The sequence below is a fragment of the Triturus cristatus genome, chromosome 3_2, assembly GCF_964204655.1.
Source record: "Triturus cristatus chromosome 3_2, aTriCri1.1, whole genome shotgun sequence".
NCBI lineage: Eukaryota > Metazoa > Chordata > Amphibia > Caudata > Salamandridae > Triturus > Triturus cristatus.
The window spans coordinates 1,123,756,852-1,123,780,274 of record NC_140584.1 but is presented as its reverse complement, the minus strand read 5'-3'; the positions used below and the strand labels follow the sequence as shown (position 1 = coordinate 1,123,780,274).

General features: G+C 40.7%; 1 protein-coding gene across 1 annotated transcript in view; it reads left to right on the top strand.

The window, feature by feature from the left end:
- Positions 1-23,423, top strand: part of LOC146859227 (uncharacterized) — a 118,596-nt gene that overhangs the window by 16,868 nt on the left and 78,305 nt on the right. The window contains exons 5-8 of the mRNA XM_085649921.1: positions 8,628-8,672; positions 10,767-10,805; positions 15,405-15,440; positions 17,155-17,199. Of these exons, the coding sequence (XP_085506047.1) occupies positions 8,628-8,672; positions 10,767-10,805; positions 15,405-15,440; positions 17,155-17,199 (165 nt within the window). The remainder of the gene's footprint in view (positions 1-8,627; positions 8,673-10,766; positions 10,806-15,404; positions 15,441-17,154; positions 17,200-23,423) is intronic.

Below are 23,423 nucleotides of genomic sequence, written 5' to 3'. Positions count from 1 at the left end.
CGAACAAAGTATCCGATAATAATTGTGATCAGATAATCGGGGAAAATAAAGCAGAAATATCAGGAGTTACTGCTGAACAGGATGTCAGTCAAGGAGGACATGCAGAAAAAAGTAACACTAGGGAAAAAGTAAGGGGGAAGAAGAAGAGAAAACCCTTGAGGAGAATACAGAGAAAAAAAGGGAATAAGCTTAAATTCCAAAAAATCACTCCCGTAAACTTGGTGAACTCTCCAGAAATTCAAAAAATACCATCAGGAAAAACCTTAAACCCAAATGTAGACGTATTTTGTCCTTCGATAGAAAATAGATCAACAACGCAAAATATCACGGATATAAAAGAACTGCATGATAATAAATCTCAATCATGGGAAGTAAGTCCATCTAAACACATAATTATCGAAGAGTTATTCCCCTCAGATAAGGAGCCGTTCAATCGTGGTAGAATAATCAATCTCTTACAAGAAATACCATCCCTGAACACTCTGACAAGTAAAGAAATTGACCTAGTACTCTTTCCAACAAAAGAAAATAACAAACTAGTACAGGTATCCTTTTATTCCCCAGTTTTGCCTGGAATAATAATCAGAGAGAAGGAAATTCTTCACAAAAATGGTTATGATGTAACTTGGGTGGAAGATCTTAGAATCAACAACCTAAACAAAGGCACATTAGGACAAACTAATAGAAGAAAAGAAAACAATAGCTTTAATTGGGGAGACCCACCATCAAATATCATGAGGAAAGATTCACTTAAAGTACAAGTAATTCAGGGTGAGAGGTCAGTATGGTCCCGGAATTCTAGCTTAAGTATCAATGAGAACTCAATGAAATCGTGGGCATGGTTATCAGAAACCTTAAACAGCAAAAAAACGGCGAATCCACAACAACATCAAGTTTAGCAAAGGTCTGACGTTATTGTCCTGGAACCTGGCAGGGAAAAATGAATTAAAAATGAAACATGCTATCAAAAACTCCCCGGATATCATTGCCCTCCAGGAAACATGGTTAATTAATACCTTTACTCAAAAAGGATACTATGTATATGAAACATTGGCAAAAAGATCTAGAAGGGGACATGCTAAGGGTGGTCTGGCAATATTATTAAAAGAAGATCACTCTTGGTCACAGGAAATAATCGATACAAACTCAGACAATTTACAATGTTTAAAAGTATCCCTTAGAACTCAAGCGTCAGCCAAACTTGAAAAAATATTACTATTTAATATCTACGCACCTCCCAGTAATAATAATGATTTGCTGTTTGATCGCCTAATGGAGATTATCACCCATATCATTGAAGATCAACCTCAATCTCAATATCTTATAATGGGTGATTTGAACGCTAAAATTTCAAACTGTGAGATAAAGAAATGGGCTCGTCTTTTCAAAGAGGAATCTTTGGAAACATCACTTCCTGAATTCCCAAAAGGATCTAAATCAGATAAGAGAGGACGCGTACTACTATCTTTTCTCTTCAGCATCAATGGGACTATATTAAACGGTAACATCAACGGTGACATACCAGCAGCATACACACGGCAAGGAAATGGATCTCCTTCTACCCTGGATTACTTTATATGCGGGATTGAAGCAAAAGAACAAATGACTCAACTCTCAATAATATTCAAGGCAGAAAGTGATCATGCTCTTCTATACCTTTCAACCCATTGGATTGCACAGTCCTCTTCTTATAATCAGCCAATATTTCCTAAAACAAAAACAGAAGTAAACATAACAAGGCGTCGCATTTATTGGGGGACAGAAAATCTGGACTATCTGAGGTTGTTAATTTCCGAAACCAAGATATTGACCAACATATATTCCGATGACCCTATAAAGAATTTCGAACAATTAACGAATAATCTCAAACAAGCTTTACAAACTAAGTTAGAACATAGCAGATCAGTAAAAAGTAAATGGAGAAATAAGAATAAAAACTGGAACCAACCAGTCGTAAAACAACTCAATAAGCTGATACGTGCACAGTATCTGAACTTCTCGTCAGCAAACAAAAAGGAAATCAATAGATTAAAGAATCAAATACGACGAGAAAAAACTAAACAGAAAAAACTGAAACAGGACTTCAATTGGACTGAAATCCAACAAGCAGCTAAACAAAACAACCAGCGCAAATATTGGTCACTGATTGCAATAATGACGGGATCAAAAAAAAAGCTGGAGGCAACTCCTGTTTCAGAGGAAAACTGGGATATCTACCTCCGTGAGCTATATAAAGAGAATACGTCTATTAATAATGAAAAGGCGGGTGAACAAATTGCGGAAACTAAAGATATTAAGATCAACAATACATCGGCAATATCAGTCTCTATGAATATCAGGAAGGCAAGGAGCACGGGTGCATCTGGCCCCGATCAGATACCTATCAAGGTCTACCAAACTGAACATAAAGAGTGGGGACTGGTGCTCTCGCCGCTATTTAACTATATATTCGATAGTGGTCAAATGCCAAACTCCTGGAAAGGAAGTATCATAATCCCGATTTATAAAAAAGGAAAAAGAAACATACCGGGAAATTATAGGCAAATTGCCCTCATGGATGCAGCCGGTAAGATTTTTGCAGCAGAAATCCTGGATAGGCTGAAAAATTGGGCCTTTTCATCGGGTCTAATCCCTAAGTTTCAGTCCGGATTTCGCTCAAACCACTCAGTCACTGATAATGTAGCAATCTTCCAAACTATTTTAGATAAGTACGCAACAGGGAAAAAACAAACTATTTACGCAGCGTTCATTGATTACTCGACAGCTTTCGATCGAGTGGACAGACCGACCCTGTGGTCAAAGCTAAGAAGAATGGGCATTCCGGAGCAGCTATTGCAGTTGATAGTAAACCTACACAGTGACACCTGGTGCCGTGTCCAAATGGGGAGTGACAAGGGCCTATCGAAGATAATACGAACTTCAAATGGCCTGAAACAAGGGTGCCTCTTGGCTCCAATTTTATTCTCACTGTATTTAAGTGACTTACCTTCCCAACTGCAGCAAGGGATATGCATCCCTCCTAAGATTGCCACTGAATATATTCATTCCCTGCTGTACGCAGACGATATAGTCATGTTTGATCAAACACCATTCGGACTACAAAATCTTTTAGATATTCTATTCAAGTACTCTATAAAAAAATTTTTAATCCCAAATACAAACAAAACTAAAGTGGTTGCTTTTTCAAACCAGAAGAAAAAGGTAAGGTACGAATGGAAGTTGGGTGGTGAGAAGTTAGAACAAGTAACGGAGTATACATATCTGGGCAGAATTTTCTCACAAAATATGAGTAACATCAACCAAATTAATCATCTGAAAAGGAAAAGTGACCTACATGCCGGGGCTTTGTCCCGCTTATACTTAGCTACTGGACAAAGGCATTTCTCTGCACTAATTCAAGTCTATCGAGCCAAAATCACACCGGTCTTGTCTTACGCCTCGGAATATATTCCTTTTAAACAATGGACATATATGGACTCAGTTGAAGGTAAAATATTGAAAAAACTACTGAGGATTTCTACACCTACCCCGGTACAAGCTTTGAGACTTGAATGTAACATCACGAGTGCATATGCGGTAGCCACTGCTAGTATTATAAGGTGGGCCTATAACCTTCTTCACTCAAAAGAAGGTACTCTAAGAAATTTACTAAAAATAGAGACATTTGAGACTAGCTCTACCCACATTACCTTTTTAACAAATATGCGAAAGGCCCTACAGCTTGCAAAAGTTAGTGTGGAAATTTTGTCTACATGGTCACCAGCCCAACTCAAGCTTTTTCTAAAAAATTTCACTACCAAACTGAGCTACGAGATTGACCATTTACATTGTAATAGACTATCATTATATAAGATCTATGCAGCCTCCCAGGAATACAAACAATGCCAGCCTTATTTAGAGTATTCACTTCAACACGGTGCAAGGCGTGCAATTATGATGTTGCGCCTGGGAATACTTCCTGTACAAACCTTTACTTCCTCCTGGAGGCCTGATAGCTCTGCCATTTGTACCCTCTGTCAAGGGGGCAACCAGAATTTGGAACACTTACTTTTTATATGTCCAAATGCAGAAATTGTAAACGCAAGGTCAACATGTCTTAAGCCCGTCTATCGGTCCTGTAGGATCGTTAAATCAAAAGACTTTTTATTATTATGTAAAAATCCTCCTAATGAATTCATCTGTTATAGAATTTTTAAGTTTTTGAAAATTTCATTGAAAATGTATTAAATGGAAAGTATAATGTATATTTTACTTTGTGGTCCTCGAAAGAGTACCGTAACAAAAATAAAAACTTTTTGACTTTTGACTTTTGACTTTGGTGGCTAGTGCCACCGCAATTAACCTTGCACCATGGGGCAACGGTATCTGTGGTGAAATCTGGTTGTTTCTGTGCAGTAAGTGGCACCTTCCTGAACAGAAACAATCATTATGCCTCCCATGGGGAGGCACACAGTTTTGATGCATTCCCAGATTTAAGCTGTGTTGTAAATCTGGGAATGTGTCAAATACCATGAGTGTTGAGTGGGAACACCCATCACAACGCCCATGTCCACCTCCCTGACGCAGTGTGACGCGCTGTCTAAGTAACATATCTACAAGGCTATGAAAAGTCATGCAGGGTGGCTTTCCATAGCCTCGTAGATATGGCTCCGCACTCTGTGCCACTGGAACATAAAAAAATGACGTTCCGGCCACCCACAGGACTTGTAAAAAAGCCCCTGAGAATATAGCTGAGTGTTATCCATGTGTCTGGAGGCAGAGAGCAGAAGAGGAAGCATGCAAGATTATATTGCGACCCTGGCACTTTGTCCACCGTCCCCTATTTTAAACAAAGTAGAATTTAAAATCTGAAACAGGGAAATATGGCACAAATTTTAGGCATCCTCCTAATTAAAAATCCATGAAACCTTCTCCTTTCACCCATGTAGTGTATTTCACCCACCACAGAGGCACTCTAGGATCCACTTAGGTAGTGGCCTGCAAGCTATCTCTTGACCAAATCTTTACGCTGTTCCTAATAACTGAGTTAGAGATTTGGATCCACACTTCAAAGATTTCAGGGCACATATGCAAGTGTAGCTTTGCACCACTGAAGAATTTTTTTAAAACAGTTTGTTTTTGACAATGGAAATGTGTCAGCCTTAAATCTAGTACTCCTGAGTTAAGTCACTTTCTCACTTGAGCACAATGTTGATCCTGGGCAAACTACCCTATCTTCCTTGCCTCTGCAGCAATATCATTCAAAATAGAAAAAAGTCATGGGAGAGCTTAAGACACAAGCTGAATGCATGTGTGCGTGCAGTTTACATGACCTGACATGTCTAAGGTGATACTGTAATGGGAGAGGTCTGGTGGTTCCTTCAGGATCGGACTGGAAATAGAATCAACCCTGGTAAAATGTTCAACCCGGCCCTAGACTGGCAGAGGCCATCATTAGAATTTGGTCTACTCTTAGCGGGGAGCCCACCAGAAAAGAAAAATGACTGATCTAGTATCGCACTGCCCCAGAGCTACTTCTGTGCTCCTGAACTGCCCCTTTCCTTCTGCCTGGTTGCCCCATGAGATGAGGTGGCACATCCAAACTACTTGCATTTACAACTAAAATGCAAGCACTTTATTTGTGCCCATGTCAAATGGAAAAAGCATCATAATTCGTGTTGCTGACCTGATGCTAACATTTCCTCCCTGGGAAGCTAAAGCCACTTATTGTTTTATTATTATCAGCACAATGAAGCTTGACTCAGGCTCAGAAGGCCTTTTTCAGCTCACAGGCCCCATCCAGGATGGCTCTGGTACAAGGGTCCAGGGAACAGTAAAATGTGGTATTGTGTTGATTTATGGTTTTTAAAAAGGAAGTTCTGTTAATGTTGTAAGTTTCCTTTTTGCTATTCATAGTTAATGTTCTCTGTTTTTTTTTGTTCCAGTGCATGCTCAGAATAGTAACTCCCACTAAATCACTTTGCTAAAAAATCATAGTATGTTGCTTTTTAGAATATCAAATCAGGTTAAGTACAGTTTTACACTTGGCTCTTTTCACAAACTGCTTGCTACTGGTGCTATGTTTCCAGTATGTAAGTTCAAGCAAGGCAAAGCAAATTAGACCCTGCGTGGCTCAGAAAATCTTGTCTTGCATTTTAGGTCAGGGACACAGGACATAAAACACTGGTCACTGAAATATTAGTTTCACTAAGACCAACATGACGTCACTGCAATGGAATCACACCACAATACAAAGAGGTGGCAATCAGTGCATGCTCCACCACAACACAAAGAGGTGGTAATCAGTGCCTTCTCCACCACAGTACAAAGAGATGGTAATCATTGCATGCTCCACCACAATACAAAGAGGTGGTAATCAGTGGATGGTCCACCATAACAAAAAGAGTGGTAATTAGTGCACGCTCCAACACAGCCTAAAGAGGTGGTAATCAGTGGATGGTCCACCTTAACAAAAAGAGTGGTAATCAGTGCCTTCTCCACCACAGTACAAAGAGGTGGCAATCAGTGCATGCTCCACCACAATACAAAGAGGTGGTAATCAGTGGATGGTCCACCATAACAAAAAGCGTGGTAATCAGTACACGCTCCAACACAGCCTAAAGAGGTGGTAATCAGTGGATGGTCTATCTGCATGTGAATCACTGGATAGTGTGTTGAAAGCACCTGAAGACACACAACTGTATCCAATGCAGGTAGTGCATTGCGATGCAACAAGGATTACAGATGAGCAGGTCCCGTTCAGCAGCATAGGACTTGCAGAAGCACATCAAGAGCTCCAGCAGGGGTATTCACAATCAACAACAACTCCAGTTTTGAGAGGAAGGTGGTTTCACGCTGTGCATATAATTCATATCTACTGATCGCTGCTTATCTGCCTGCTGACTCAGCCATCTGCTTACTCCAGTGACATTGTCAAAGCTTGAGTCCAAGCCTGAGGCGAGTACCTCAATATCCTCATCCACACATTTCACATGTGGAAAGAACCAGAAACTGAGTTAGTTGCTCTTCTGGTATTTCATGATCTCCTTAGAAAGAGAGTATGTGGGATCATCTGAGAAGGAGCAGATAACATTTCTTGGGATGCTGTTTGCAAGGGGAATCAATTTTTTAAATTGAATGTAGGGGCATCTGGATCTTGAAAGTAATCATAAGCAACTAGTTGCAAATCTCTCGTAGAAGCATCATGTGACCATTTTTCACGTTCTCTGCTTAGGGGCGGGGAGAGGCTGAAAAATTGTGCATGGGTGCATCTGGGTAAGAACCAGGAAACCATTCTTACTCCTTGGGTAGTGGGTCTGAAAACAATTGTTTGGGCTACTGCTGTGCTATTAATGATGTCTGAGTCACCAGCATCATCAGCAACACTCAAGTCTACATGATGCAACTACTTTCATGCTCTCCCTGGTGTAGGCACAGATGTGATTAGCCATAATCTACCTGCATAGGGTGTACATTAATTGTTTTATTTAAGTGGTAAATTCAATGTGAGGCTTCTCCTATGGTTTGCGCTATTAGTGGGGAAGCTATCTTAAATTGTGTACACTGGTTGGAGGGTAGCTTTGGCTCTAAATAGCCATCTAGACAAGTTCTGCTGGCCACACACACTGCATGATGACTTGATACAAGATGGATCCTCCTACCTAACCAAATGGAATTTGTCCTGATAGGTATTGATGTGTTGTGGAGCCAAATGTCCACCCTGTGATGTAACCCTAACTAAGACTGTGTGCATTCAGCAAAGCAGAGATTGAGAGAGTGTCCTATAGGGATACCTGCCAGACCCTGGTAGATGAAACACAGGCCCTCAATTATGGGGATTTGGTGTAGGGCAGCACCTCAAGCCACCTTGCTGTGCTGCCCTACGCCAAAGTGAATGCACTGTATTTATCCAATATGGGGCATTCCTGTCCTCCGCCCCTGCACTGGTGCCATTTTGGCAGCCTAGTGCCAACGCAGGTACCCTTGCACTATGCCGGTGTTGTTGGAAGGATTATGTTTTGTGCAGGAAGGTGCGACAGGAAAGCTAAAGAAATGGACACGAGAGTTCATGCATCCCGTTGCAAGGACACTGTGTGAAAGAGATCATACACTAAACAAACAAGTCAATACGTTGTAAACACTGAATGATGCAAAGCACTGCAGAGAGCAAGTCCTGATATGTTTTTGAGTAAAAACCTAAGAGACCTGTCATGCAAGGCTTCATATACAATATTAAAATATTAGATACCCCAGCGCATGGGTTGGTGTGCTCTATAGGACAGAACATGCACAATGAGACATAAACTACTCAAAGGCAGGAAACAGGACAGTGAAACTGAAGCTCCTAAGACTTGAACGACTGCACAGTGGGCGCCGGCAACTCCCAGGATGCCAATACATGTATGGGACTGGGATGAGGCAGAATGTTGAGATGGCCAGGAAGGGGTCTTTAGGAGTGTAGTCCTAGATAAGATATCCAGGTGGAGGGGGACCACAGGGCCCTTGCAAACAGCAAATATTGCCAATGGGACCTCATTGTTGGCTGTGCAGTGTTCCAAAAATCACTGATTCTGGTGCACAAATCATTGGACTGACTCTACAAATGAGTATTTTATATGTTTGTCTAATTCAGTTTTTTTTCTTTCCAGTTAGCGCAATTACTGACGTTTTCAAGTCTGTAACTGGTGGCCCAGGTAAGGACTGCCGACATGAAGCCCTGCTCAGAGAACATTCAATAGAATACATTTACTTAATAGTAGGGGGCTCAAGGCTGAATCTTTGTCTGCGATGTCTGACACGTTTGGGGATGTTCATTGGCAAAGTAGCCAAAATTGTTGGTGTTTGCCGAAGAATATCCTCACCCAACTGTGTCCCCCGTAGCCGGATTCACCAAGTGTGTGCCCATTCCTCTGCCCTGAGTTGTGATGTCTGAATTCTGATGATGTTGATTCATGGTTTGATTTATCTGCCTCAGGTGAAGATGCTGGCCCCAGGAAGTAATCAGAAGGGCAAATTATGTTGATGAGAACATCCCTTAAACATTTTCTAGGGGACATGGGGTCTGTTGTGTGATCATTGGAGAGTGAAGTACATGTCTAGGATTAGCAGTCATTGTATTCTAAGGGTATAACTTGCAAAGCACATCATAGCCTTAAGTGTGTCAAAGTATGAAGGAGCCTGGGTTTCACGTCAAGACAAATAAGGTTTGAAGCTGAATCATTGAGGATGCTCTTCTTTCTCTATAGAGGTCTTTACTCTAACTGGACCACCTCCTGGGGGCATATTATCAAGACAGGCAATGAAATTATCGCCGCTTTAGCGGCAGAAAACTGCCGCTAAAACGGCGATAATGGGCTTGATGATATGCTCTATGGAATTCCAATTGAAGCCCATGTTAGATGTGAACGACATCTAACCTGAGCTTCAATTGGAATTCCATAGAGCATATTATCAAGCCCATTATCGCCGTTTGCCGCTAAAGTGGCGATAGTTTTATCCCCTATCTTGATAACATGCCCCTGTGATCTTTAGAAAGCTTTTTAACATAACATAACATAGAAGGTCATCAAGGTTATTTTAGGGTGTTTGATGCCAATACCAGCTTTTATTAAAATAAAAAACACTGTTATAACTTTTAAAATTTTGGGGATGGCTGATAAAACTCTATAGACATAATTTACAACATTGCAAAAACAGCTTTATTGGAAACTCCAACAATAATAACATCTTTTACATTAACTGTCTTGTAAAAAATCTATAACAATAACATTTTCCTAAGCTTTTGCACATGCATTCTCAACTTCCTCAGTCGTATTTTTGACTTGGACCTATTTTTTTTCATTAAATGGGGTCCATATCAATGCATTGCGTGTTTCGCTGAGAGACGAAAGAGTACAGGCAAGCATCAGCATGCTGCTGTACAAGCACACAAGGCAGGAGAACTGTGGCTCACATTTACAAATATTTTGCATCGTGGATGCAACACTTTTTCAGTGCAGCCAATATACAAAATGTTGTTCGTGATTTGCAAAGCCCCGCAAATCAGATTTGGGCAGGATTTTTTTAAAAATGTTATTCAAGGCAGCTGATAGTGCTGCCTTGTGTTACTTTGCATCACAGAGGCCTTCAATCAGTCGCGCAGGGTGTTCCCATGTGTTCAACCTTGGATTTTGGTGCAATCCCAGATTTACTATTGTGAGTAAACCTGGGATTGCACAAAATTGATACGCCTCCTTGAACCGAAGTAGCAAGGGGAATCTCTTTTTTCTCCTCATTATGTCCTCTTTCCACATGTTCTCTGTTCTGCGGCACCCATAGGAGAGAATGCCCCTCCAGAATGTTTTTGTGCAGCAAGGTGTAATTTTCTGTACAAAAACCAACCTGCCTGTAAAGCAGGCACCCTAGTACCATGGTCCAAGGTTGCCTGCATTGGCGCTCGGTAGCACACAGTGCCCCAGAGCTCAGAGACAGCAGAAATGATCCGTATTGCTGTAGATAGGAAGCATTAATGCTGCCTCCCTTTCATGTCATGGATGGGCAGCAGCTCTGATTGCTGGCCTACGTTGCGTGAGAAATTAGTTAAATGCCCCCCTAAATTACTGTGAAACTGAATTTATTTCTAAAATATTGAATAGAGAAGGCAGATATCTCTTGAACTCTCAGAGAAGCAAATAGTTCAAATGTGTCCTCGCTACCGGAGGGTGGAGTAAATATAACTGTCTGAGGCTTACCATGATGAATAATATTCTAAATGTATTTCTGATTAAGTGTTCTTTAAATCTTTTCAGGAGCCAAATTTGACGCCTTTGTTGATCAGCTAGATAAAGGTAAGAATTCATTGCACTTGCCATTGGTGTAAGGGAACATAGAAAGCTGTAGGTTTGTGTGCTTAAAAGAAGGAATGGTCACAATTAAACTTCATCCACCATCTTTTGTACACTTCACTATTTTGCAGGTTCACATTTAAGCTTGACATCTTTTCTTGAATACTGATATTTGACACACATTTCATTGCATGCCTGTGCAAGATGGTATTATCTGAAATAGTTTTGTTTACATTTCCACTTCATGGGCATATAGTCATCCAATGTGAACCTTATGTACAAGAGCTAAACTCATTACACAAAATGTTGTCACTTTTTCATATATCGCGAACTCGACCCAAAGGAATCAGAGCACTTTACATGAGCACCTGTTGAGGAACAGACGGATACATTCATTTTGTTAGGCATGGGGAGATTAAGTGATATGCCCAGAATTACAGAATGTTAAGCATCCCTGCCAAGACTCAAACCTGGTTCACCAGCTTTGATTACGACCGCCCTAGCCATAGGCCACAGAGCTATCACAGTATGATATACAATATCAGCCTGACTGGGGCTTCGGCATGGCAGCATAGGTAGTATTTATTAAATGTACAGTATCACTTCCTTGTTCAGTGTGAGGAGCATTATGCTGACACTGAAAGGTTGCCACATGTCGGAATTCCAGCCCAGCCAGTGGTTAATTTGTAAAACCATAAGTGTGCCAGGGCCCTCGACAAGAGGGCACGGCAGCTTGCACCATCCATGGCCCTTGTCAGCATTGCCAATTACAGTACCAACACAACTACTAACCATCACACTCCTACAAGTATGACACATCAGATTATTCCAGGCCTCCAATGATATAAGCATGGCTTGGGTGGCATGTATTTGTGATTGTGTTAGACCTGGCTTTCACAGCAGGTTTATCCCCAGATCTTTTGCTTTGTGGCCTTCTGTTTCTGACCTGTTTTGTTGGTTTTATGACTCTGGGCACTTTACCACTGCTGATCAGAACTAAAGTGCATATGTTCTCCCTGTCAATTGTATGTATGGATTGGTGTTTCCATAATTGGCTGATTTTATTTACTATTCAGTCTCTAGTACAGTGCACTGTGTGTGCCCAGGGCCTGTAAATCAAATACTGCTAGTGGGCTTGCAGCACTGAATGTGCCACCCACAGAAGCAGCCTGTAAATGTTACTCAGGCCTGCCATTGCTGAGTCTGTGGGCAGTCTAGGGCTGCCATGTCGACTTTGCAAGTGCACCCACTTACCAGGCCCTAACCCTCCCTTTTCTTACTTGTTAGTCACCCCTAATGTAGGCCCAAGGTACCCCTGTGGGCAGGGTGCAGTGCATGTAAGTGTCGTGGCCTTGAATCCTTCGGATTGTATGTTGCTATATATGGTCCACCTCCTGATAGCCCCAAGGTCTGAATATATACATACAGACTTAATGGAGTGATCAAGTTCGGGAAGGGAAGGATGGGAACAGCAGGGAAGGAGAGCTGTAACAGACACAACAACGTTTGAGAACACAACACATCAGTATTAAACCAACCGTACCCTCCCTATCCTTCCTTAAGAGGTTTCTACCTGTAAAGTAAAATAATTCCGCTTCCAGACAGGAATACTGTGAAGGATGAAATTGTATGATCTAGGATAAATCAACAAACTAGTCAAGAACTAGTTCTAGTGTTAATATAGAGATATTAACACTAGAACTAGTTCTTGACTAGTTTGTTCATTTATCCTAGATCATACAATACGTAGTATCTACATCGCCCATCGCTCTATGAACATGCCAATAGGGTTCATAGAGATGACTGTAACAGGGGAGGAGAGTTGCCTTCCAGGAACGCTCGATCAACCCTGCTACGGAAAACAGAAATATACAAGTCCAGAAACAGCATGGATTATTAGTAGCTTAACCCAAAAGCATAATTCCAGTAAAATAACCCAATTTCTATTGGGTTGTATTTTGTTTCTAATAAACCCTTTAATTATTACAAGATACGTGAATACAATATCCAAAGTAATACACTACAAGTCAATTCGCAATAAATGACTATTATTGCAACTCTGAATATTGTTTTCCCATATCTCCTTGGGAACTCGTAAGACGGTCAAAGTTACAAATGATAGTTAACAAGGTATAGCGTTGTATTAGTTTTGCGAGTTCTCCTAGCATGAGAAGCACCAACTCAACAACACGGGAGAACAGATTTTTGCCAATAATAAGCAGAACACCCGGCAGCCGCACTCCCATGTTGCTGGTAGAAAAAGAAAAGCAAATTTGCCTGCCGAGCATCCAGCGCGGGTTTGCTTGGGGAATGACAGGCACTATTGATAACCTGCTAGGCAAAATGCGGCTCCAGAGATGAGCAAGGACTAGGAAGTCCCAACGAAAAGTCCTGCTCCTTCACCCAAATGTAGCCGAAACTCCAGGGTGCTACCGAAGGGGCTAAACAGAAGTGGGTAACCTCTGCCAACTAGAGATCCAAATTTCTAACAGATTGTTAATGTCTTATGGTGCTCACATCCAAATTTGGCAGACAGCGCCACCATTTGGCAGACTGTCACAATCGCCTCTGCTAAGAATCAAGTGACGGTGCAGATCACCGAAAACCACCGGCTCAAATTAAGCACTGAGCCCAGCTGATTCCTGTATACCTCTGGAGAAAGGATTCCCAGCTCTGCAGCAAGACCGGCACTCTGCTGACAATTCCCCACAGGTAATGGAGCGTAAGATCACCCTACCAGGATTTGGCATATCCACCTACCCTAGACATACTAGGTTAGGTATCGCTAGGTAGGAGTACAATATATTGCAGTACTTATATGCCAGCATATATTCACTGTTATATCACAATGATTGAACTGTTCATTTTCTTCACTATTCTCATAATGCTAATTACGCTATTCTGTTTGCTTCTATTGATTATTGCAGCACATGTCTTTTATACAAGAATCGCAATGCTTGAATAAATATTAAAGTGCCTTGCTTAGTATTTCTTGTGTATCTCTTTGGTTATGCATAAGTAACCAAACAAAAAGGTTTTGGATCTGTTTCCATAATTTTCTTGAGGAGTCAGGGTTGTCATATTATATGATTGCACAATACATGTGTTACCTTGTCAGGTATGGGGTACAGATGGTGCAGTATGACCTAGCAGGACTTAGGATGACAAATCCTGAGGGTCTGTATGTAATCAGTTTCGCACAATTCCTGACGTTTATGTTGTCCAACAAATGCACAGTTTTACTTTGGAAAGTATAAGCCAAACAACAAGACTCCCGACTTTGCTTTAATATACCTGATTCTATTCTGTGCAGCCAGATGGTCTGCACGAGAATTGCTCTATGTAAAAAGTAAATGTCAAGGCCCTTCTCAGAAGGCCCCTACAGGCTGTCCTACAGGTGTGAAAATTTATATTATTTCAGGCCACCCAAAGCTATCAAAATTGAATGGACATCTGGAATTATCAATTTTAACGTATATCCAATTTTTCAACACTGTTGACGTCCTCACCTAAAAATAAACAGTGTCACCATGTGACAAACTGCCATAAGTGTCGGTGTTGAGAATTAAGTGCCAGTGCTGAACATCACCTCAAATTAAGCACTATGTACAAAGAGAACAACAGTTCAGGCAGCAGGAAATGCCTTCTCCCTGCCACTCATGGCTAGTCATTGCCCTGAAAGCCAGCAATACAACACAATATCCTTCTCACATTATCCCTCGTCTGAGGACTTTCAGCAGTGGGGAATGGGAAGGAGTTAGGAGGATATCTCATGGCCAAACATATCTCTCCCTTTAAAACAGGTTAGTTAGTACGTAAAATGTTATTACATTATGAAGTTTTAAAAGTTATTTTTATAACCTTTTGACAACCAATACCAACTATTACTAAACTCCAGTGATGTCCTATCTTCCACAAACCTTGTATTGGTTGCATTTAGTACATTTTAAAAATATATTTTTTCCAATTCCAATAATATTATTGCCTTCACAAAAATGGAGTGTCCTTGGTAAGAGATGTAAGATTTTTCGTAGCTTTTTACCACTCATTCTCAACTTTTTCAGGCGCATGTTTTATATACAACTGGAAAAATCATGTGTACATCGGGCCAATACAATATCATGTAGGATTCCAACCCAATTAGGATTGGGCAGTGGCAGCATCAATATGTGCTAAGTAAGCATGCGACTCATAACATAACATGACGTGTATTTGTAAAGTGCAAAACTCATGAAATTCCTGTTACTGTCATACTTGGCTCTGTTATAAAGTATTGTCGAGAAGACTACACAAGTGTGAAACACTGCACAGTGTTGACACAGAGTTCCCTACGGCATAAACTACAGCCACTGCATGACAGTACCTCTAAGTCAAACATCAAGATGTGCTAAATAGTGTGAAAAATACCATAAGATTCTCAGTCCTACACTGCGAGACTCAACCACAGGCACCTGGGGTAGGGGGAAGCAGATTTCGCCTCCAAGCAGCAAGTGGTTGAGTCTGGCAAAATATTGTTGCATGGGGTGGGACAACCAATTGCATTGCCCTGCTGATGAGCCCTCTATTTGTCTTTCTGACTCAATGTTATTTTCATCTTACCAGGACACAGCATAGACACCCTTAAGGAAGCTGCTAAAGGTAAGGATTACTTACAAGAAGCACTTGTAATTTTCCCTTGTGGGCGTCCCTTGTGATCGGCTGCTGCAAAGTATTCAGCGTAGTCCCATATTTTCAGGCAAATACCCAGAACTTCATAAGCTTTGTGCTTTTGTTTGCTTTTTGTTAGACACAAATGAACTATATGAACCTCCCTATTTCCAGTATTGTGAAGTCTTGTTACTCTATAACTAAAGTTCTATTTGGGCACACTCACATAAATACAATGATGATTTTTCCTTTTTTCATTGCACATCATTTTCCCACCTTAGGCTTAATTGTCCATACATTATTATCCATTTGTCTCTTTTAATTCTTCTCACTCTGTGCTCATCCTCTGGATTTCCATTCTGGCCATCGTCCCACAGTTTATGTCTATTTCTCCTGCTGATTTCTTTTCATCACTCCAGGCAGAGATGTCTTTAGAATTCCAGATAGAAGGCATTCAATAATATGATCCACCCCAATCTGCATGTTATCTCATGGCCATTGGGTTCTATTTTAATTGCTTGAGTCACACAAATCTGCATGCTAACATTTTCGCATGGGTGAAGATATCTATCTTTTTCACAATTCCCAAAAGCCTCACCGGAGAAAATCTCCAACTGTTCCCAGGTTAGGGAGGTACAAGAAAAAAAAGTTTGACTATCCACAAACAAGTATGCTTATGGGTGTGCTCAAACTTTCAGAACATTCACACTGTGGATCCACATACACTCTTTGAACTCCACCCCCAAAAAGGTTTGTGTAAGAAATATTTGTCTAAGTATAATACTATTTGTGTGAATTTCAGAAATGGTGTTACACTTATACAAATGCTATCTGAGTGTGTGAGCTGAACCTATACACAAATGCTATTGTAAATTGGGTTCCAAGATAGAGATTTTGTGTGTTTTGGTCAACATGGCGCAACTCTGTGACCACTGCCAATGTCCAAGAGTATGAGTTTGCTACAGTAAGTGTAACTCATACACAACCAATCATACTTTGCTTTAAATTATGGGAGTTTTACCAAATAAAGGACACAAAGGCATGAACATGGTCAATGAATGAGATAGTGCTCCAAGGCGTGAGACTCACACCCAATTACTGAGACTATAATTGCTCCAAGTTGCTTTCTCCCTGTCAATCATGGTCTTACTTCTAAGTGTTCAACTTTTCTTCAGGAAGTTTTGCTCTTTGCTCACTTACCTTCTGGCTCATCTCCATGCACTCTCAAGCAGTCAGCCCAATAATGTCCCATGCGAAGTAGTGATTCCTGATGTAAATGTAGCAAATCTTACTTGTCATGTGCTGACTCTTCATGTACTGCCTGCGATGCAATGCTCAGAATGTACTGCGTGCCAGGAAAGAACAATACACTGTTCTGGCATACATACAACCGCAAATATTGCTTTGTCTCAGGCATAGAATCAACAGATGTGTTGATAGCACCTGAGAAAGTGCATCACCCGACAGATTGAGTCCTACGAAGGACCAGAACAAGGAAGTTAGGGAATTTCAGATATAATTCTATACATCTTTATCACTATGAAAAAAACTGTCATACTGAGATTTATGCATTTGCCATTATTCATTTAATGAGCAGAAACAACAGAAGACACACAATCCTGGGCAGCATAAGCAACAAACATAAAATACTGAAAACTGTTCTTTAACTCTAGTTTTATTATTCTCTATTCATTTTCTTTTTCAGACACTCCATTGGAATTACCTGTGACGCTTTTTAGTAATGTAGTCGGTAAGATTCCTTAAATGAAGTACTGCTGGGGAAAACAAATTTTGACTACTTGATGAGAGCAAACAATTCTTACCTTGATGCTTTAATTTACATGGTTAATAGAGGAGGCTTTAAAGAATGGGTTATTTACTGGATGATGTAACCAGTGATGTTATCAATGATGCCACTTGAGATGTCATCAGTGATGTCATCAGTGATGTCATTTAGGAATATGTGAACTATAAGAAGTGCATGATGGGGCACAAGTTATAGAAAGTTCACTAAACAATAACTGGTGAACACATTTATATAGCTCTATCTATATAAATATATATATATATACAAATATATATATATATATAGATATATATATAAATATATATATAGATATATATATAAATATATATATCTATATATATATTCACTTAAAAAACCATAGATTTCCCACATGTTATAGTTAGCTGGACATTTCACTCATGAAAAACCAATGAAATTCCCCCGTTATAGTTAGTGCTGGCAACTATAACTCACGCGACCGCAATCCTCTGCTGATGACGTCAGATATTACATCACTGTATTTAGACACTTATTTACCCATGTCTTCTTCCATTAATCTTCAGCTATACATATATTACAAATATTTATTTTTCAGAAAGACACATATGTCATCAGTGATGTAATATGTGACGTCATCAGCAGAGGATTGCGGAATCAGGTACTTGCAGCTCACTGGAGAGCTTAAAATTGTGCAATAATCATGTTCAGCAAGATGGAATCCATTTGGGGATTTTAAACAGTAGCGCGGTGAAAACTACGAGTCCCAGAAATCTTTCTTATGGATTACGCCCACTAGAGGGCTGCACCTATTACAGGACTGTGAATGGAGGGCTCGTCACACGCTAATCCATCTTCGAACATTGCCGGGAGCCCGTGACCAAGGAGCAGGAGCTCCGAAATGCGTAGGGCCATGTTATTTTTAACAAGCACCTTTGATGTTCCGGTTTGAAAAGAATAAAGGAATGCTGCTTGAATACGCAGAATCCGCTTGTTCACTCAAGTGTCGTCCTTGAAGGTGGGATACCTTGTGGGTGATATGTAACGGCCTGTCCCGGCCGTGAGGACGACCTGCCAGGACCCAGGTGGGCTGCTGCACACGGACTGTCTGTGATGCTTGTGCAGGTTTGAACTTGTATCTTTTAAATTTCCCGGAATCAGGTACTTGCAACTCACTGGAGAGCTTAAAACTGTGCAATAATCATGTTCAGCAAGATGGAATCCATTTGGGGATTTTAAACAGTAGCGCGGTGAAAACTACGAGTCCCAGAAATCTTTCTTATGGAATACGCCCACTAGAGGGCTGCACCTATTACAGGACTGTGAATGGAGGGCTCGTCACACGCTAATCCATCTTCGAACATTGCCGGGAGCCCCTGACCAAGGAGCAGGAGCTCCGAAACGCGTAGGGCCATGTTATTTTTAACGAGCACCTTTAATGTTCCGGTTTGAAAAGAATAAAGGAATGCTGCTTGAATACGCAGAATCCGCTTGTTCACTCAAGTGTCGTCCTTGAAGGTGGGATACCTTGTGGGTGATATATATATATATATTCACTGAAAAAACCATAGGTTTCACACATGTTATAGTTAGCTGGACATTTTACTGATAAAAAACCAATGAAATTCCCCCGTTATAGTTACTGTAGGCAACTATAACTCACGCGACCGTAATCCTCTGCTGATGCTAATACTGTATTTAGACACTTATTTGCCCATGTCTTCTTCCATTAAATTTTAGCTATACATATATTACAAATATTTTTTTTTCAGAAAGACACATATGTCATCAGCAGAGGATTACGGTCGCGTGAGTTATAGTTGCCTACAGTAACTATAACGGGGGAATTTCATTGGTTTTTTATCAGTAAAATGTCCAGCTAACTATAACATGTGTGAAACCTATGGTTTTTTCAGTGAATTTGCAAGGTTTTTTAAATGCTAATTCCTAACTATAACGTGTGTGAAACCTATGGTTTTTTCAGTGAATTTGTACGTTTTTTTAAATGCTAAGTTACTTTACGCCATTTGTGGCGTGCGCGCCCACTTAACGCAGTTCGTTCCGTGCGCGCACGGTGCGCTTCGCGCACCGTGCGGGCACAGTGAGCACGCGGTGCGCTTCGCGCACCGCGTGTCCACGTTACGCTAGATGGGCCCTGAACGCACGATGCGCTTCGCGCACCGTGCGCACATGGAGGAAACATATGATGAGCATCGTTGTGACAGGTAAAATATATGTTTTGAAATGTCTTCAAAAGCCATGCACTACTGGTGCCCTTCGGGCACCAGTTGCACACGGGGTGGGGAGAATGTGGATATTTTTATTTTTTTTTAATATTGGCTACCGTACGCGTACGGTAAGCGTAATCGGCGAAATTTTTGAAAAAATTAAAATTGCTTTTTTTCACTTGGGGGATCGTTGAGGATTCCCTTGACATGGCTAGGTGCTTGGGAGCTGTCTAAACAGCCCCTTTACATGTTTATTCACTTTGTTTTTCAACCCCCTGTCAGAGTCCGAGAGAGAAAATGGCGGCCGCCGCTTCCTGGTTTAGACCGATTCGAATGTTTACTAAGATCTAACGGCCAATCAGAATCGCGCTCGCGCACGTCACCGTACGCGTACGGTAAGCGCACCGTAAGCGCACCGTAAGCTGGCTCAGATATATATATTGATTTAAAGGCTATTTTCTCAGAATCTACTGAACAGATTTACACCAAACCTACAAAAGGCAGTTCCTTGACCTGGGGACTACCTCTCTGCCAAATTTCATTAAATTCTGTTCAGCCGTTCGGGCTGTAGCCCTGTCTAAAGGTCCTATGGAAAAATGCATGGGAAAAACGCGTTTTGGGACCCCCCTTTTATCTCAGCCCCCGCTTGACGAATCCCCCCGAGACTTTCAGGGTAGGAGCGGAGCGTAGCGCCCCACCTATTTTGAAAAATTCGCGAGGATTCGTCGACCGGCGCCAAAGTTATTCAAAATAGAATGTTGCGGATTTCCTATGGAAACGTGGTCCTAACTATAACTACCTACTGGCGACCGCCAGTAGGTAATATATATATGTTTCCCTTCGCTACGAGAGAGGAATTTGGGAGCGACAATATGTATATATATATATATATATATATATATATATATATATATATATTATCTACTGGCTGTCGCCAGTAGATAGTTATAGTTAGGACCGTGTTCCCATAGGAAATCTGAAAATTCTATTTTGAATAACTTTGGCGCTCGTTGACTTATCTTCGTGAAATTTTCAAAAGTAATGGGGCGCTCCGCTCAGCTCCTACCCTGAAAGTCTCGGGGTGTTTCGTCAAGCGGGGGCTGAGAAAAAAGGGGGGTTCCAAAACACGTTTTCCCCATGCATTTTCCCATAGGACTTTTAGTCGAAGGTACAGCCCGAACGGCTGAGCAGAATTACTTGAAATTTGGCAGAGAGGTAGTCCTCAGGTCAGGCATGTGCCTTTTGCTTAAATGGTATAAATCCGTTCAGCAGTTCCTGAGAAGATCAAAAGTAAAATCACATATATATCTGGCCTAACCACACATCTCATCGTGAGATCTGATTGGCTGTCAGCACTTCATCCAAGAAGTGTTGGCAGCCATCTTGGGACCAATATACATGATAGCACCTCATTAAAAAGTATTGCAGTTAATAGAAGGTTTTAAGACTTTAGTTACATTATAAATCATTTGTTGATGGTACCATACTCATTTTAGGAATTGTGGTGTGTTCTAAGGTGATTTTACCATGTGAAAAAGCCTTCTGCTGTGATATCATGAATCATGTTTGAGAGAAAACTATTTTCTCATGCTTTTCCCACAGAGGTTTGGAAGGTGATCTATAAGCTCACTGAGAGCATATTTTCTGTAAATTCACATTATCTTTCTCAGTCAGGTGAGAATGAAGTCTGACATTCTCAGTAAAACATGTACATTCAACAAGGGCAGAGACTGTCAGTTGATTCCTTTGTGTTCAATTGCAGCTTCCCAGAGTGTTCTAAAGAACAGCTAGAGCGCTAACAGTCCTACTTATGACAAACGTATGGCACACCTGAAGCCAATTGGTTGGAATAAAGTGGTAATTCTTAAAACATTTAATTTAAAAAGGAACAAAATGAGGGGGTTCATTTTGCCATAGAAAGTATGATTAGTGCTGCAGAAAGAAAAATTAGGGCACATTTTGAGTGACTTCTCAAATCCTCTTCTATTTCATGAAAAAATTCTGACATGCAGACTGAAACATGCACATTCAATACCAGCATCAGACTTCCCTGGTGAGCAGTAGCTTTACTACAGTGATCTAATAAGCAACTAGAGTGCTAACATTCTGAATTCATTGCAAATTTGTGACACATCTGAATGCCTTCTTGATGGAATCAAAGTAAAAAAGCTGAAAGTATTTCCTACTGAGGAGACTGTAGTAAATGTGGAAATTAGGAAACATCATAACAAATATGTCTCCCAAAATGGCAACCAGAGACAAATGAGCCCAAATGTAGCCCAAATATCACCCAGATGTAGCCCAAGTATAGCCCAATGACAGAATGTCCCAGAGTGTTCTATCGAACAACTAGAGCGCTAACAGTCTTACTTATGACAAAAGTATGGCACGCCTGAAGCCATCTTGAATGGAATAAAGTGGTAACACTTAAAACATTTAATTTACAAAGGAACAAAAAGAGGGGATTCATTTTGCCATGGAAATTATGATTAGAGCTGCAGAAAGAAAGATTAGGGCACATTTTGACTTCTCAAATCCTCTTCTATGTCATAAAAGAATTCTGACATGCAGACTGAAACATGCACTTTGAATACCAGCAGCAGACTTCCCTGGTGAGCAGTAGCTTTACTACAGGGATCTTATGAGCAACTCGAGTCCTAACATTCTGAATTTATGGCAAATGTGTGACACATCTGAATGCCTTCTTGATGGAACCAAGTAAAAAACTGAAAGTATTTCCTACTGAGGAGACTGCAGTAAATGAGGAAATTAGAAAACTTCATAACAAATAAATCTCCCAAGATGGCCACCAGAGACAAAAGAGCCCAAATGTAGCCCAAAAATCACCCAGATGCAGCCCAAGTATAGCCCAATGACAGAATGTCCCAGAGTGTTCTAACAAACAACTAGAGCGCTAACAGTCTTACTTATGACAAAAGTATGGCACACCTGAAGCCATCTTGATTGGAATAAACTGGTAACACTTAAAACATTTAATTTAAAAAGGAACACAATGAGGGGATTCATTTTGCCATAGAAATTATGATTAGTGCTGAAGAAAGAAAAATTAGGGCACATTTTGAGTGACTTCTCAAATCCTCTTCTATTTCATTAAAAATTCTGATATGCAGACTGAAACATGCACTTTGAATACCAGCAGCAGACTTCCCTGGTGAGCAGTAGCTTTACTACAGTCATCTAATAAGCAACTAGAGTGCTAACATTCTGAATTTATGGCAAATTTGTGACATCTGAATGCCTTCTTGATGGAATCAAAGTAAAAAACTGATAGTATTTTCTACTGAGGAGACTGTATTAAATGATGAAATTAGGAAACATCATAACAAATAAGTCTACCAAAATGGCCACCAGAGACAAAAGAGCCCAAATGTAGCCCAAATATCACCCAGATGTAGCCCAAGTATAGCCCAATGACAGAATGTCCCAGAGTGTTCTAACGAACAACTAGAGCGCTAACAGTCTTACTTATGACAAAAGTATGGCACACCTGAAGCCATCTTGAATGGAATAAAGTGGTAACACTTAGAACATTTAATTTACAAAGGAACACAACGAGGGGATTCACTTTGACATAGAAATTATGATTAGTGCTGCAGAAAGAAAAATTAGGGCACATTTTGACTTCTCAAATCCTCTTCTATGTCATAAAAAAATTCTGACATGCAGACTGAAACATGCACTTTGAATACCAGCAGCAGACTTCCCTGGTGAGCAGTAGCTTTACTAGAGTGATCTAATGAGCAACTCGAGTGCTAACATTCAGAATTTATGGCAAATGTTTGGTACATCTGAATGCCTTCTTGATAGAACCAAGTAAAAGACTGAAAGTATTTCCTACTGAGGAGACTGCAGTAAATGAGGAAATTAGGAAACTTCATAACAAATAAATCTCCCAAGATGGCCACCAGAGACAAAAGAGCCCAAATGTAGCCCAATATCACC